Source organism: Pygocentrus nattereri, chromosome 2 (genome assembly GCF_015220715.1).
Source record: "Pygocentrus nattereri isolate fPygNat1 chromosome 2, fPygNat1.pri, whole genome shotgun sequence".
Classification (NCBI taxonomy): domain Eukaryota; kingdom Metazoa; phylum Chordata; class Actinopteri; order Characiformes; family Serrasalmidae; genus Pygocentrus; species Pygocentrus nattereri.
This window is the reverse complement of record NC_051212.1, coordinates 24105080-24124203: the sequence shown is the minus strand read 5'-3', so window position 1 is coordinate 24124203 and position 19124 is coordinate 24105080. Positions and strand designations below refer to the sequence as shown.

The 19124-nt window shown below is 38.1% G+C and overlaps 1 protein-coding gene across 1 annotated transcript in view; it reads right to left on the bottom strand.

The window, feature by feature from the left end:
* The window catches only part of rell1 (RELT like 1), a 35473-nt gene that overhangs the window by 3698 nt on the left and 12651 nt on the right, over positions 1-19124 (bottom strand). The window contains exons 3-6 of the mRNA XM_017699646.2: positions 10320-10394; positions 6777-6831; positions 1850-2086; positions 290-428 (exon numbers count right to left, since the gene is read on the bottom strand). Of these exons, the coding sequence (XP_017555135.1) occupies positions 290-428; positions 1850-2086; positions 6777-6831; positions 10320-10394 (506 nt within the window). The remainder of the gene's footprint in view (positions 1-289; positions 429-1849; positions 2087-6776; positions 6832-10319; positions 10395-19124) is intronic.

Genomic DNA, 19124 nt, shown 5'->3' with positions numbered 1-19124 from the left:
TTTGGGATGCACATGGATTACATTACATTTACTTACTACATTCTTTCTTTGCATCTAAAATGACCTTTTCGCAAATAGGTGCAACATTTAAATCCACGTTATACAAGTTATCATTGTATACAAAAAAAAAATAAAAATGAATACGGCAGGTGATTCAAAACTTTTGAATGCTAGACTCTAGCACTCTAACTTTGTATCTAGACTCATTGGCCATTTAATCAGAAACACAGAAGGATGTGTTCTTTCCAACAAAACACACTCTACCTGTGTGCGTCCCTGTGGAGCTCACCTGAGACTGTGGGGGTGTGTTGCTGCTCGGTGGGCCTGCCTCCGGCTTTGCAGGAGATGTCGGCACACTCCCGTTGGGCTCAGTGATCAGCAGGGGGCGTCTGACAGGGTACCTGGGGTCACTCTTGGTCACACGGAACCTGAAATTCATCCCCAACTTTTAAAGCACTGGTTTGACAGAAAGTCTAATTACACAGTTTTCAAGGTGCAATGGTACAGACTTGGAAAAGACGGTTTCTGTATAGTTGTGGCGCTAGGGACTAGGGTCACGATGCTTACAACACAAACATAGCCATTTCATTTGCTATACGATATGAATAATGAATCTTTAAGATGTAATATAGATAATGATCTTTTTTTGGGCTCTATTTTGCCTTAAAATGCCCTGCATATGTCCCTCCACCAAGAACAGCATTTGAGAAACACATTTTGGGCAAAATCCTCACATCAAAACTATCAGAACACTCTTTTTTTTTTTTTTTTAAACTTACTGTGACATTACAGGCATTAAACACTTCCTATCATTACCACTGAACAATTCTCCCATTTTCTCTAGAGTGGAGCATTTCACATCAAACCATTCTGAATTTTTTTTTTTTACATATCTTAACCACTTAATTATGCAGAAAAGTTGCAGAATTCCCCTTGAAGTTTTATTAAAAACCATTTGAGCTCAAAACCATTAGAGGCACCAGTAATATACCTATTTATAAGCACACAGGTATACAAATAAATACATAAACAAAAATTCATAAATAGTTATTAAATTAGGAAATTCATCCACACCCACTCAAGCTGGTCTGACTAATATAAATTTTCATTTATGTGAATGGACAAATAAAAAGTGCTCAACTAGTAAAGTACTTACTCTCCAGCAGAGAACACCTAAGCATAAATTATATGATGTCATTTAAAGAGAAGCAAAAGCCTTGAATGCACATGGTTGCAGATACAATTTTTGCAGTGTGAGGTGGAACAAAAACATTGGGCTCTACAGTATTACAATATTGATTATGTGATGTCTTTTAAAGATTTTCATGAACCCAATTAATGTTGTAAAGCCTACATGTCTATATTATAACTGCTTTCTGTTTGGAATTGGATTGGATGGGGTTAGAAAATGGCAGGTGAAAGTGAATGACTGCTGGTACAAAAACCTACACCAAGTGAACCTCAGGAGAAAATAATAAAACACTAGAAAAATGTAAGATATTGGTCTTTTTAAAGGTTGTCCCGTCAGGTTTATGCACGCATATATACTCCCATGTATCAGCCAGCACCACAAACACTGCTTAGAATGGGCATATTTGCATGAGCCTGCTCTCCAGATGCATCCCTAACACTCACACACACAAATAAACCTCCTCACACGGTGGGAATGGTAATCAAATAAAAGGGAATTAATTTCCACGTTCAGGAGAGCATGACCCTGACATACACCCTCATTCATCTGAATGAACAAGTCAGAAACAACTCAGCAACACAATCTCAGGGATAACACACCCTCCCACACGCAATCCCTCCTCTGCAAATACACCCCCATTAATCCTCTCTCACACACCTGCCCACTGACAGCACAGTGACCTCTCCAATGTGACTGCGGCGGTCCATCTTCTTGTTGGAGCCCCGACGCATGAGTGGCCATTTCTTGTGGTTGCAGCGGTTGCAGATGTTCTTCTGCCCCCCGATTCCTCCGATGGTGTGCAGGTGGTTACAGGTGTGTTTAGCCGCTGAGGGTGGAGCCCCGGGTGACACTGGGGTTGTGGGTGATGTGGGTGATGTGGGGGTCACTGGAGCACTAGAGTAGCATCGAACATAAACAGACAAAGGGACAAAATATTAGAAATTAAGAAAATGAGAAGGAGGCTCAAGATAAAAACAATACTAGAAGCAACAGCATCAAATACACTTTGCTTGTTGCATTTACTGAGGTCTTTTTTTGTTCATCCTTTTTTTTGCTGATTTTTTTGTTCATCATTACATGTCCAATGTACCTTATCTAAAATGTAATCAATGATATGGCCATAAAACATATTTGTTACTTTTTTTTTTTGACAATAACAGTAGTATAGATTCAACATCAGAACCCACATAAGCAAGTCAATTTAACATCACTCACGAAATTAATGTGCTTTGAACTTAATGTGTGCGGTTTAGGCGCATAGTTTGTATGATGTTGACTAGTGGACATACGTTTTGTTGCTGCTTAGCTACATTAGCCTTGTAACTTCAGCACAAACCCTACAAAAGTAAAATTCAGACACCAAGTATGTCTTGTTGATGACATCTGGGATATGGGGAAATTCTGGGAACTTTAATTTCAATTAACTGCTTATTTAGAAAATCATCTGTAAGGTTTAATATCATTGTGAATCTCATGTGTTAGGACACTGGAGAGTAGCATAAGTTACTATTTGAGCCTTTTCTGTTTCTCTTCCCTTCTCTCCTTCCACTAACACTTAAGTGGAGATGCTGTGCTGTTGCTTTGCTGACTATCTGAGGAAAACACACCATGTTAAAATACACTACAAGACACTGCAGCATGGGAGTATATGTGTAATAGATCTTGCTTGGCAATATTTGATCAGGAATATGTTGACCACCTGCAGAAGGAGGGAGAGGGAGAGGGAGAGGAAGAGGGATCCTAACACACTTGCATGACAGTGGGCAGGGATAGGTGTGAGTCTAGAGGGTGTCTAGAGTAAGCCTGGAGAAAATGAGCAATTCAGAGTTCAAATACATTACCTGTGAAAGTTTTGAAAACTCTCTTTCCTTCCTACTTAATATCGATACTGCTTTTCTTTACACCCTCATCCTTCCCAGGCTCACTGCAGCTTCTGACATCGTAAATCATGACATCTATTTTTTTTTTAACCCACAGGTATGACTGCCTTAGCTCTTGATTGGTTTCTGTCCAAACGAAATAACAGGCAACACTTAATTATCTACACGTATACACAAGTCATCCACTGCTCTGGTCCGTTAGGTAACATCATTCACAATCATGGTCTTGTACCTCACTGTTATGCTGATGGCATTCAGATGTGCATTAGAACTGCATCTCCCACGGTTTCATCCCAGTCACTGAGTGCATGTATCAGAGATTTAAAACATTAGTTGCATCATTTCTTGAAAGTTCTGTTAGTAGGCCCTAAACTTTGGGCTCACCTATGATTCATCACATTTCAGCCCCATATTATGTTAATCAAAAAAGACTGTCATCTGTGAATTGCAGTGCGTCTCTGCCCTCTGCTCAACAGGACTGCTGCAGAAATGCTGGTAAATGCTGCTTTTATTCTCTCCCCACGCAGTACTGCAACTGCTAAGGTTGGAGTGCTGATAAGTCACTTCACAGCAAGGTGATAAAATGTGAGGCATTTTTTACAAGGTAGTACTGTCACATACAGTGATGTACTCCCTTCCAATTTGTTCCATTTTTGCATATGTCAAACTTGAATGTTTCATCAAACTACTTTAATATTAGACAAGCATAACCCAGGTAAACTCAAAATGATGTGGAAGGAAAATGCTGTTCAGCCCTACCTGGTCCTATATGAAAAATTAATTGCCCTCTAAGCTACTAAATCAACCAGTTAACCAAATTCAACTGATTACTGGGTTCAATTTCACTAGGCACACCCAGGCATGACCACCGCCAGACCTGTTGAATCTAAAGGTCACTTAAATAGAACCTGTCTGCCAATGTGAAGCAGGCCAGAAGATCTCAAAAAGCAGCACGTTCTAAAGTGACTGAACAGTCTGGAAAGAGTTACAAAGACATTGCTAAGGCTCTGACACTCCACAGAACCAAAGCAACAACCATTATCTACTAATGCAGAAAATTTGGAACAGTGGTGAACCTTTCCAGGTGTGACTGTGCAACAAAAACTTCACCAAAAGGGCATCGACAACTCATCCAGGAGGTCACAAAGAACCCAGATGGACATCTAAAGAACTGCAGGCCTCACTTGCCTCAGTTAAGGTCAATGTACATGATTCCACAATAATCATCAACAACAAACAAACAACCAACCACAACAACAACGAGCAAAATTGGCATCCATGGGAGAGTCGCAAGGTGGAAACTACTGTTGACCAAAAAGAACACAAAGCCTCATTTCGCATTTGCCTAAAAACATCTAGATGAGCCCCCAAGATTTTTGAGATAATATTCTGTGGAATTTGAGATAATATTCTATGGAAAGCATGGTTCCTGTTACATCTGGCATAAAGCTAACACAACATTCCACCATAAGAACATCACACCAACAGTCAAACATGGTGGTGGTAGTGTGATGATCTGGTAAAAGACTATAACAAGTCATCACAAGCATCTGTTTGCAGACGTTAATACTAAGTTTAGGGAGGCAATTGATTTTTGGCATGGGTGATCTAGGTTTAATTTGATTTAGTCCAATTTAGTCCAATTAGTTGGAGTATCTGAAACATTTGTGACAAATAAGCAAAAGTAGAGCAAATTGGGTGTGGGGCAAAGACTTTTTGACAGCACTGTATTATATATAAAATCTTTAACACATCAAGTTATAACAAATAACAAAACTTGCTCATTTAGCTATTAGAAGCATTCTAAGCTGTGTGTCCCAGGCTTTTGTCTTTTGCACTGGCTTAAATACACCTTGGGCAAAATGACACCACAGTGAAGGTGTATCCACTTTTCCTTGATGTAAAGCATCCAGAATGATATAACCCTATGCCCAACAACAGAGCCTCTCTCTCCCTCTCCCTCTCACCCATCAATCAACTCTAGCCCAACCCCTCTGCCCCACCTCCATCTGGCTGTGCCTCCCTGACTCCACCCTACTACCTCTCTAAGTGTTCCTCTGGCTCTCTGCCAACAGCCAGCCAGGAAATGAGAGCGGTCTGCCCAGTGTCGCTGCTCTGAAACCCCCATCCTGCAGCTAATCTGTCCCTTCCACTCGTCCATGCACTCTGTTTCTCGCTGTCCCTCATTTGTTCTCCATACTGCACTAATAACGGCATCTTCCATCTGCCCTAGTCTGCATGTGATTATTCTCCCAGAGAACCCAAAACGGGTTCTTTGGAGCAATACCGCCAGTTTTGGTTCCTTAAAGAACATTTCAATTAATGGTTTCTCAATGAACCGTTTTTGTAAGTCATTCAGAGTGGTTATATGAAATTTTACATTCTATCAAAACACTTGCAGTGGTGACAGAAGTCAGACTATCAGATTATCACTCAACATTATTGTCTCATCATTAAATTACTTATTTTAAACAATAAATAAATTTGCTATATTTGTATTGCCAACATTGCAGCTGCTGGTTCCTATCACCACTACTTTAAAGAAATTACAGTTAAGCTTCACATTAAACTAATCTGAATAATTCTGTTTACATCTCAACCACTGAATTATTCAGAAAGTTTGAAAATGGGTGGAATTCCCCCTGAAAACCGCATCTTCTTCAGATTCCTTTCAAGCCTTTTCATTCCTCACCTAGCTTATTTTTGTTTTTGCCCTTCTTTCTCCTCTGAAATTTCCTTCCCTTCCACCACACTCTTATATACCTGCATTCACTCCTCAAGGACGCACAGGCTTCCTTTTGCACTTTGCTTGAGAACGGAGGTCCAGAAAAGAAAATAAGAAGAAAAAAAAAAAAAAAAGACCTTGATGCGGTGGACAACTCACAAAGAGCCCACAAGTCTATTGAAAAATATCTGAAAGGGCGTCAAGGCTAAAAGGACCTTAAGGAGAATTAGACATTTCTTAGTATCGGTTTGTGAGATTGTCAAGAGCAGTCTCTAAGGCCATATGCAGGGATGATTCACTTTCAGGCTGACATGCAATGGATGGAAATAAGCAGCTGTATTATATGAGCGGCTGATGCAAGCCATCACAATGCATGATGACTGACTTGAAAATATCCATGCATAAGTTCTGCCTGTGTTGTTTTGCATTTAGAGAAAGAAAAGTATGCAGAATGGTCCTGAACCATGCTGATCCAACTCATACTTCAGTTACTAGACCAATATTCATACTTTTGCCTGCATGTTAATCTCATGCCTACAGTATTAACCCATTCAATTGCAAGGGCTCATATGTAGGCCTGATTCCTCACTTATAACTATAACATTATTTTCATGAGACTAAAGAGTTTTAAAGGGAATATAGTCAAGTCAACATAAAAACTCTAGTCAATCTCTAACCAGTTTAACACTTATAAGAACCGTATCCATAATTATACAGCAAAATCAGAAACCCAAAATGATGTGTTTCCTTCTAAGCTGTTGCCATTTTAAAAGGTTATATTGCCACCTTGTGGCCATAAGAGTCATCACCTAGAAAATGAGCATGTTTTGCATAACAATTAAGTGTCTTCCATTCGATACTGCATAAATGAATTCTAATGGCTAAAAAACACTATTGCTCTACTCCATTACCACCAGGAAGCATATGTTCAAAGAGGTTTTAAGTACATACTGTACTGATGCATGCAATGCCATCTTACCCATCAGAGTCTATACTGTTCTCAGTCACCATGGCCTTCAGGGCATCCGTGTTAGCTGAGGAGAGAAAGCGAGACAGACAATTGATACTGCAAACAAATAGCTTAATATGTCTGTGGTACATTTGGCAAAGAACTGCTTCTGAAGCTGGGGATAAAACATGGGCTGCTCTAAAAGAGAAACGTTTAATGAAAAAGTTGTGCTCCTGATTCGCCCCCAACACAATTAAGCTGTGTACTGCTTGCAATTATAATGAGAACAAAGACACCTCTAGCCATTTACTGCCTTTATACGAAGGAAAGCAGCCAGAAGCACTTCTATTTGGGGATAACGTGGCATGTAACAGCTGAGGTTATGACACCAGTACAAGCATAGTTTTAAAAAAATCAGTACAGCAGGGTCTAACGACTTGTCCAGACCAGTAATAACGTTAGAATTTCAGAGTTGATTTCTAGGATGGAGACAACAACTATAGATAATTGAATTGGAGATGGGAAAGCCTCTGAACGGCTCACAAGAAGTCATCTTTAAAGGATGAGAATAGCACAGTAATTGAGCAAGCAAGGCTAAAAAGGTGACCCATCTTTCACAACACTTTCATTTCCCTTTGTTCACCCAGAAGAACATCATTACTCATGGTAGCAGAAGGCTGGCATCTTTTTGAGTGTGTTTATATCTAGTGAGGCCAGTGAATACACAAAGTGAGCCTACGTGTGAAAAGGGGTATTATTTGAAAGCAGGGAAACGCATGGGAGTTTCTCATTAAGGTTTCGGTTCAACTGTGTAGGTGAGAAACTGGACAAGGTTGTGAAAAGATCAAACTGACGTGACTGACGCCTGCACACAAAGGCAGGCACAGCCAACATACTTCCTGCCTGAAACTCACAAGATCTGTCTGGTTTCACAAATACAGAAAAAAAAGAAGAAAAAAGGAGAGAAAAAAAAAAAAAAAAGAGAAGCAGAAATGGAAACTACTGATTAAGTCTGATCTAAACACCACCATTGAACAGATGAAAAAAAAAGGCAAGGAGACAAAGGAATTACTATCTAGCATCTAGGGCTCAATTTGAGGAGGGATACAAGGAGAGGACACTCTGCCTGGTCATACAAACAAAAAAAAAAAAAGCAGAAAAAAAATCATTCCACTTGTACAATTACCATCTCCACACTCCACACTATATGTACTAAGGTGATATACATATCCATATTCCACATATGACATTTAATATTACTTTAACAGCGTCTACATTGGGAATTCTTGACCTTATGCAATGAAAAAAAATTACTGCAAGTTTGTCATAAACTAAAGCAAATTCTAAAACTGGTATTAAAACAAATATAGCAAATAAGCGCGAACGACTGCATGTCTGAAAAGGAAACTGCATTTTATTAAATAGATTTTGTGACCAGTTCTTGGTAATATGATAAAAAAAATAATTTATTAACAATTTAATGTTAAGTATATCGTGGACATTCTTAGTACTTTACAAACACTGATCAACTGCATTTTTTAATTACAGCGAAAGTATAATTAGTCCTGTAGAAACAAACTAAATAATCATGATCGAGTGTTTTGTAAAAACGCCACCAAATCTTGTGATTTTTGCCATAAAGTCCACCTCTAGCAGGAGGCATGTCATCATTTTGCAGAAAGTTCATCTACTAGTCATTCTAAAGTATATATTTCTATAGGGAATCCAACCTTTAACCAAATAAAATCAGTTTTAAAATCAACAGAACCCAAGTGCAGCATGACTAGACTGCTGTTGCTGGGTGGAGCAGTGAGGCATTAACACACTGTCATTGATCATTATGAGTTTGGTCTGAATGTGATGGAGCGTGAACAGACCTCTGCTGATCCTAACTCAGTGAATCACAGCCAGAGCGACACGGGAAACACGAGAGCTCTGAGCGAGTGGGCGTGTGCCCTGCTTTGACGTCAGCCTTTGTGAGCATGTCCTCATCTTTCCTAAAATTACTTTGCTCAGAGGTCAGTGTGCCCAAGAAGCAAGACATTTAACCCACTGTAACCAAGGTTAAATGTGAAACTCCAACTTCCTCCTTAGGTCACGAAAACAAACACTTTCTGTATAAAGTGAGTAACATGTAACTCCTGTGATTTGTGCTGAACGCAGAGAGTAATGCCACGTAGAATACAGCAGACAGCTCCATTTGATATGACGTGTCCTGTGATTATTATTATTGGTGGTTGGGATAGTGTAGTGGTTAACACCTCTGCCTTCTACACTGTAGACTGGGGTTCAATCCCCACCTGGGCAAACACCCTACACTATTCCAATAAGAGTCCTTGGGCAAGACTCCTAACACCGCCTTGGCCTACCTGTGTAAAATGATCAAATTGTAAGTCGCTCTGGATAAGAGCGTCAGCCAAATGCCGTAAATGTAAACGTATCATTGTTCTCATTAATAGGAGACATGGTGGGTATTACCTGTGGCTGAACTGTAAAACATTTTCAAGGTGTTAATAGGTTTAAAACAGGTAATGCTTTCATTTGCAGTCGCTTAAGTTGTAGGTATAAACCAGGTAAATCTGACGTACAAACTCCAAAGTTCTAGGTTATTTTGATGGTGAGTTCCACGAGAGTTTAAATAAATTATACTGAAATGCCAAACAGGTTTTTGTTGTTAACCAGCGCAGTGGCACAAACTCCACTATACTGTGTAATTATTTTGAGTAAAAGTACAGCGTAGTTATATGACATAAAAGTCATATACTTTCAGTCCAAATCACTTTTTATACTGGCATATACGTAGGTACCCAGGTAAAAAGAAATCTAGATGTAGATTCAGCTTATCATAAGCCTGAGAAATCAGCCTTCCAACCTTTAGACACTGACCAATGCACTGAATGTTTGACTAAGATCACAATAACTCACATGCTAGACGAGCGTTTGCTTCCTAGAGTTCTGATTTTATGCCATATTCCCTCAATTTTGGGCAAAATAATCTATTAATCCACAAAACTGTTTTGAAAAATCTACATTCAAATTTAAAGATGCACCAATTTCAGTATCTGAACATTCCAAACAGTATTTAGTATTAATACCAAAAAAAAGGTACAACATAATATATGTACAGAAATATATGCAAATTATTCTGTATATTAAAAAAATACATAAATAAAAAATCCTGCTTGATGATACCTCATCGACCCCAGCGCATTCGATGATGCCACGTACATATGACAACACTGGTAGCTGTGAGGGTATACCACATGGCCTGAAAAAAACCTAGGGGAAACACTGAAGATTAAAATAAGTGCCATTAAAAAAAAAAGAATATATATATATATATATATATTTATCTATTTATTTATTTATTTATTTATTTATTAACAGTGCCATTATATAACCATATTATGAGGATTAAGAGAGAGTAAATGCTTTTAGGTCTCAGCATGGTTACATGCTCTGAGCTCCTTCTGTGCTGAGAGTCTACCACATTCAAACCTTCACTGCTAGTGTAGCTGTCGAACAACAGATTAATTCAGTGAAACGTGCACTCATTCATTCACACACTCCTACCTTCATTTTTCATGATGTAGTGAACGATCTGGCCCACTGTGTCCGTGTTGCCCTCGCTGTAGGTGTCATTCAGATCTAGACGCAGAGAGACAGAAGGAGAGAGAGAAGATATTTAGAATCAAGCCAGAAACGTTGACCAATTTGGGACAAAATCATTCAGCTTGAGGTAGTATGTCGTCTTAGAAGATAAGCAGAAGCCATCTACAAAGTTATTACATTCAGAGACTTCAGCTTTGTTGCCTTCAACTCAATAAAATCAGCCCTCAGAGAAGTTAGTGTGCATATCCATGCTGGGCAGTAAAATGTGCCATCACGCAGTTTTCTGTGTGTTACAGTTTCCTATCATTGTATAAAAGGCAGGTCGTCTTCTTCACAGTCAAATTGGCTGATTTTTTTTAATCAGGCTTTTTTTTTTTTTTTAAAGAACAAAGCTCACACTGTACAAGCACAATGAACACATTAACACATTTCTAGTACTTTTTATTAGTAAAATTTGCAGTATAAATGACATTATTTGCCCATTAATGGTCCAAACTCCATTTAAATTCTTAAATGAAAAATCAGATGCCTATGTAACTGACGTGAATAAAATAAAGTGCAACATAGACAGTAAATGGCAAACGGCTATTTACCACATTTAATAATGCATAATTATGCTACAACATGGTGGTGAAGGTAGGGCTGTCACGGTCATGAAATTTAAACTGATGGCCGTCATCTATAGCAGATGACAAATAACAGTGATTGATGATTTAACTGTCTTTCTTGTTCATCATACAGAACCATGAAAGTCTAGAGTGACTAAATTGGCTGCTTAACAATGCTGCCTTAGCTAAACCTTTTAAGTCAAGTCAAATGTTGTTTATATAATGTTTTATATAACAGGTGTTGTCACAAAGCAAAGAGTCCAATTCCCAACAAGTAAGAAAGGCGACAGAAAGACAGAAAGGCACAGAAAAACTCGCTAAGAGCAAGAAGAAGAAACTTTGAGAGGAACCAAGACTCAAAAGGGGAAGCCATCCTCCTCTGGTCGACTCTGAATGGCAAAACCATAACGCAGCAAAAGCAAAATGAACAGAGGATAAGATTTTACTGTCAAAAATGACATACTGCATTGTTGTGTCCCACACTCACACAAATGTGTACAGCTTCACACAATCATGTGTCAAAGGTTATATTTTTTTCTTGAGAGCACAAACACTCATTCTATACACACTAAAATTGTTCAAATGAGCTACATAAATAAACAAACACACACACATACATTACTCCGTGCTGCCCTCTAAAGATTAGAGCACCGGGTTAGATGTCAGAACCTTTTTTTTGTTGTCGTCATAAGTTCTGTGATGCGTCTTTATTTATATCTACATTTGCCGCTTTCTTTATCTGACTCATCCCAATGCACCCAGTTAGCTTGCCACAATATTTGATTGTGAAATCCAACAACTGGAAAATCAGCTTAAATAATTGTGATAATCTAAAACAATTGTGTTTATAAAAACAATTTAACAACAGTGACATGCCTTGGTATAGGTGTAGCAGCAGCATTCAAATACTGCTGAGTCACATTTACGTCATAAATTGCAACACAGATCAGCCAAAATCAAAATAATAAACTAGTCAACAGTCAATCAAGTGCTTGGAGCAAAATTGTGATTTCAACTGTGCATCTCTAGTTTAAACTATAATATTTATACGTTCACTTCCCCAAAGCAGTTTATGACACAAGCCAAATCAAAATTCATACATTTTTAGCTTTTTTGCATCATGTTCTTTATGTATAGAAATAAACACAACAGCAGCCCTGATTATGTTCTTAAAAGGAGAGGAGGTAAAGGGCAGAAACAGACACTTGTCTCAGCATTAAATAAGTTCTAAGTGATACTTTTTTGATCCCACAACTGGGGAAATTCCACCTCCGCATTTAACCCATCCGTGAAGTGAAACACCACATACACACTAGGGGGCAGTGAGCACACTTGCCCGGAGCGGTGGGCAGCCCTATCCACGGCGCCCGGGGAGCAGTTGGGGGTTAGGTGTCTTGCTCAAGGACACCTCAGTGATGGACTGTCTGGCCTGGGGATCGAACCGGCAACCTTCTGGTCACAGGGCCAGCTCCCTAACCTCCAGCCCACGACTGCCCCTAAATGTTACATAACTGTACGCGTTAACATGACGTCTACATCTTAATATGACCATCATTACTGCACTGTGAGGTTATATATTATATTATTCCAGATTGTTGTATTTTTCAATTTGTCTATATCCCTGTAGATAGGAGTTTTTAATTCTTCCTGATATATTGTCCACACCCTTGTCTGTCTGAACAGTCATTTCAACAGAGGCAGAGAAACGCCCAACCTGGCATTCGCAACAAAATGTTCCTTTTAACCTGGAGAACGGTGCGCACCAAGAACCACTTTGCACAGCCACACCCCTTAAACTCCCCAAACAGAGCGAAGCCCAAGGCAGGCACCACAATACTACGCTAAATGTAATCCTTCCACTTAAAAATAAATACTCTTCAACTTAATCATCAACCACTTCGTAGTAACGGGGATCTAGTAAAAGATGATTCTCAGCTTATGACACTAACACTTGCTTAGTAGCTTTGTGTCTGTAAATTTGTCATTTGGTCTCTCTCACATGCTAGGCTGCTTAACAAGGACACAGGCTATCCTACTGATTATTATAGACAGGTATATTTGACAATTAGATAAAATACAATATAGCATTCACACAGAGGTTACAAGAACTGAAAAATTACTGAGGATAAAACACAAAAGTCCATGCAGCCATTTTTTTAAAGTAACTTAACTTGTATTTTTCTTTATTTATTTTTTTTAGGAAGTCTAGTCCACATTTGTTGCCCTCCATCTAGTTTCATAGTTGTGAAGATCTCTTACAATGTTAGAATGGCTAGGTAGGTAGTTTGGTACTAATTTACTAATAATTTTACAAGTAAATCTAAACTTTGTTTCATTTACTTTTTTCCCTCTACCTGAGTTTTTAAAATGATCTGCTTCCAAACCTGTACGAGAAGATATTTTCAGTACAACACTAAATCAACTTATTTTGTGCTTATCTTAACTTATCTATAATCTATTCTTAATAAATTCAGAAGAATGGTTACAATAGAAATTGGCTGCATAATCAATGCAGTCATTCTTATGCCTACCTCAAGAGCTAAACAGGATTGCCTCTGCTTTCCGCGACTGAAGGGACAGTTTATTGTCAGAAGTAGGTTTTCAAAGCTCAATACTTAATCTAATTTCTACCTCAGGTTTAATGTAATGAGACACTAAGAATGCAGCATCATCAGCATAAAAAAGGTTACATGAAAGAGACATTCAAATCAAATTAATATACAAAAATAAATAAATAAATAAATAAATAAATAAAATAAAATAAAAGGCCCAAGAACACCTCCCTGAGGAACTCCACATGCCATATCCCTGAAATGTGCAAGTTTCTATTTATTTCTACGCTTTAAGGGTGTTAAATCTCATCACGCAGAACAATTTGATGGCCATCTCACTAAAATCTATAGCTTTTAATTTATATAGCAAAATGCTGTGATCTACAAACTTTTCAACGTCCAACATAATCATACCACAGAAATGTCCTGTATCCACCTACTTCCTAATGATACTAGTCAAATACAACAAACAATTTTCTGTGGAACGGGATCTTCTGAATCCAGACTCTAGCCCCAGACTGCATACTAAACAATATGCGATAGCTTCTGATGAATTCTTATATCTGCTCATAAATGTCCTTCTCCATAACCTTGGACAAAATACACAAAAAACTGATCTATAATTCCCTCCTTCTACCTTACTGCCCTTTTCAAGAAGAGGAACAATTCATGCAATCATGAATTCCCTTGAAACCTTTACCAAATTAATAACATGGGTAAGACACCATGTTATTGCTTCTGCAGAATCTTGAAGAAACCTAGCAAGAATCTCACGTAAACCAGTTGGCTTAACTGGGTCTATTCCATCATATATTCATACATTTTTACTCCCCCATGCATGACTCGCACATACTTTGACTGATGTACACACAAACATGCCCACAAACACTCCACCATGTCCTTCCTATAAAGTGATGACTCCTATTGAGCAAGAAATGTTTTAACCTTTTTTTGTTAAATGCCTTACGAGCAACAGGCCAGACAGGCTGGTCTAGCTGAGCTATCCCTAGAACCTCAGCAAGACGTCATGGAAAGGCTCATTGAAACCACACTAAGTCAATGGTCATTGTAAAATTCACTTCACTTCTGTTGCGTTCCATTTCAAAAAGCTGACTTGGGATCAGTCGCAATTTGAAAATGGTGCAATTTTCAAATCCCAAGAGCTGTAAGTTTTACTATAGTTTTACAGTCTATTAGCAACATTGTCGATACGATGCAAGTTTTAAGTAGGGAACTTTTACCTAATAACAATACAGCTTGTGAATAACTGGCAGGCTGACGCACTGTGTTAAAGATCGAAATCTCAAGTCAGGAAAAATTATACGCTGGTCTTCTTAGCCCAAAAAGGCCCATGCCTCAACTATAAAACAATTTCAATTTAAAGCATAATTGCAATATTGGTCAGAAAAGTTGCAATTAGATATTTTGCCAAAACATTCAGCCCTAACAGTCCACATATTGTGTTTAGACAAGTTAAAAAAAAAAAAAAAAAAACGCAGAACACAAAACTAGAAATGTATCCTGGAAAAACACACTGAAAGTCACAACCAAAACTATTAGGACACATTCATCTAAAACATTCCTACAACTGGTGTATATTACAGATTGGTATGGATGTCATAACACAATGCAAATGTCCACATCTACTCTAGATATGAGTTTTACAGCCACGTAAAAGCCTCTCTGATCAGTCACATTTGATTTCCCAGTCAAATCCTACTCTCCCTTTTTCAAGTACTGTAAAGTATATTTAGAATAACAACTAAAGTATGCCCATCTTACTGGTATGGTAGCTGCAGAGTAGCTCCTGTGCTGTAGTAACAGAGGCTACTTACTTTGATACAGATGGCAGTAAAAACCTGTTTGTTTGTCCTGCCAGATTTAAAAGTTAGAAAACTGTTATTAAAAAAAAAAAAAAAGGGGGAAAAACATCTGATAATCCCACCTGAAGCAGCCATGTGATGCCACTTTAGAGCAGGGTGAACTGGACGCATGGTGGTACTCTGGGAAAAGACACTATCCTTATTTATTTCGGATGCCTCATCCATGTTATGCTAAGCCATTACGCATTTTTTGCTGAAATTTTCTCTCATCATCTGATCATTTTAAGTGCCAGCCCTAATCACAGCATATTGTATTTTATCATTATATCCACTTGCATGTTGCCTTTTGGCCAGCAAGTTAGACTGGGGCACACATATCAGCTTGTCACCAGAGCATTAGTTTGGGACAAAATCACAGCTTTTATTTTAAATATTGCACCTTCACAATACCGACTTTGCTAGTAAACTTCTAATGGAAACATTAACATAAGTCACATTTTAGCAATGCCGTATTTTTTCATTACAACACAACAGATAAGGGATGTGCAAGGTTGCCAGCATTTAAATTTTTCATTGTGTTCATGTTATGCACTTTTGTTTTTTGCTAATCTATAGACCTTTTCTTCAAAATTTTCAATAATCACGTTTTACGCCAGTTTGCTGTCTTTATGTATTATGAGTAAGCATGGACTACAACAAGGTTATGTGTTGAAATCCAATACAGCTTTATTTGTACATTCAACATAAAAACTCACAAATTTACTTCACTGTGGACTGGAGGAAAGTTTAATTGCAATGGGAAAATTATTATGATATGCAGATACTGGCAAAGGTCCCATTTTCCCTTCCCTGTGGTTAACCAAACATCCAGCCTCTTACTGATGCAAGAATATCAAAATTATTCAGAACAGGCAAGAGATATGCCTTAGGACAGGTACTTAACCCCCAAGTGCCCTAGGCAGCGCTACTCTGCTGGCAGCTGTGCTGCTCCCAGACTGCGCATAGTTAGGCAGCAAAATTACAAATTTCCCCTCTAGGATTAATATAGTACATAACACCTTAGAGAGTAAAGACGACCCATGTCTGTCTGTACGACAGGGGAATTTGTTTTGAGAAAATTGCTTGATTTGATAAATGGCTAAAAATTGCTAAGACTAAACCAAGCTAGAAGAGAGGGGTAGAGGAGCACATCACTGTAGCACATTCTAACAAAGCTTCTAACACATACAGATTACTGGGTAATACTGTGTAATAAACTACATTACCAGTACGCTGTAAAACAACATCTGGGGACTTCAATCTAATACATGTACTTCATGTGATATCAAGCTTCTTATCTGGTTTTAGTGAAGACAAATAAATACTTTAAAACAAAGCAAAACAAAAGCTCAGATGGACAAAAGCTATAATCACCCATCTAAATCTCGCACTTCAAAATCAACCTCTGCTTGACTTGACTTCTTTAGTCACTCAGAATAAGACCAGGCTGAAATCCGGTCAAGATTTTTGTGTTATGGTGCACGTAATCAAAGCCCTGCTCAATACTTCTAACGTGAGCTCTACAGCTGCAGGTCAGGCTTGGGTCCTGTGTGACGTCTCCAGAGATAAAGCTCACCATGTTCTCATTGAGTGAGAAAGTCAGCAGGGATACACATACGCACACATACTGCCTGACCAGCAGTTTGAAAAGACAGAATGCTCATGTAGTGGTCAGCATGTCAAGTATCATGATACAGCAGAGACCTCCACCATCCTGGAAAATGGTTATGAATACATAAAAGAATAGAATAAAAGGGAAAAGGGAGCAAAAATGTGACAAATATGGGAGTCAATATCTGATATTTTTCACACACACACACACACACACACACACACACACACACACACACACACACACACAATGAAGATATTAGAACCCGATCCGCATAGATTATCAGAGCAGAGAAATGTAACACTTATTTGTAGAGGGTTAAAACTGCAATAAAACTAATAAAAATTCAAATTTTTCCACAAAACACATTCTGCTCATCCGGAGTACAATAAATACAATATCAAATATCGGTCAAACTAAACATCACTCTCATGGCGACTTTTAAAGCAAACGCCTGCCAATGACAATATTATTGAGCATTCCTATTAATGAGTATGAGACTTTTGTATAAATTATAAATTAGGGAAGTTTACTTGGCAAATGTCATATGCCATCATGTTATATTATGTCTGGTTATATAATAGTGTTTCTAGTCTTGTCACAATTTTTACACAATCACTTGATTACAATTATTTGAACTTTTTCAATTATTTAAAGTTGAGCATAATTATTTTCCAAAATTAATAATGACCATGTTTATGGCGCCACAAACAGGATGAGAATTGTTTTTTTCCTTTCAAATTCATGTAAATAAGGATAAGAAGAAAACGCTTTTATTGATGTTATGGGTTTAACAAAAACAACAAGTTCTAACTTCTGACTGAAGATATTACACATTTAGAAGACAGCAACGAATAATGTTTATTAGAGCACCGTTTCTTGTTTCTGTTACCAGTTAGGAGCTACCAGATATTAACAGCTAGGAAGCAACCAATCAACCAATTTAGCTTTAAGCTTGTACTGGAATAGTAACCATTCTATACAATGAATAAATAAGACAATTTTTTACAATTATTTCTATGGCAAATAATCATCAGCTAAAATTTGATTGTGACACACCTACATGTAACCATTACCAGTAAATGTCATGACTAATTGCTTAAGGTTTGATGTCATGATGGCCAACTGGAGAACAAAGGAGAAATGTACATGTCATAGAAGCAGTCATGACATCACACATTACAGTAACGGTGATCTGTTAGTGATGATAGTAACATGACATTGTTCCATTACTTCCATTACTAAGCAAAATTACAGCATGTGACATCTGCCATGATATGTTCACGGCATAGTTAAGTAAATGTGATTTGAATAAGGAGTGCATCTGTATGTGTGTGTGTAAAAAGGTTAAGCCACAGGGTGTGGTAGTGTGATAATGTGCAATAAGTAAGCTCACTCTAAGCCTACTACTACCACCAACATCAATATATAGTGCAATTCCTATTATATACTACTTCAACATATTCCTGTATATAAGATTCCTGTTCTGTCCCTTAAACATTACTCTAAAAAACATTTTGCCCACAAATTGGGTGCAGTTTCCTGCAGTAATGCTCTGTCTGGACTGATAAGCTCTAGACTCAATTGCACATCTCATAACCAATCACTGCCTTCACAATGTCAACATGAGGTACCAGTCCGTTCCAAATGAGCATTTATTCCTCCAAGCCAAACCGGTTATACCATCACCCAAAAAACACGAGGGAGAAGGCAGCGTCTTCGCTAATTACTGTATACACAATCACATTATCCAACTCTGTCGGTCTCTCTCTCTCTCTCTCCCCGTTTTCTCTTTTCCAGTTACAGCAGGTAAATCTCTTCACAACTGAAAACCTAGGTCTGTTGTACAATATGTGTGACATTCATATGAATGGGCTGCAGTCATTAATGCACATCAATGTCCTAGAAAGATAACGGTGTCAGAAAGATAAGAGATCTTTTTCATACAAATACACTCCACCCTTCCTTCCCACCCTTACAATATCTCAGATTTAGATCATCAGAAGACTGGTCACCATCATTCACAAGACAACTAATTAGCATTACCAAACACAATGAAAATCCACTCCAAGATTGCACACTATCCAGTGAAATGTTCACAGCAGTCACTTTGCCATGCAGGTTAAATTGTT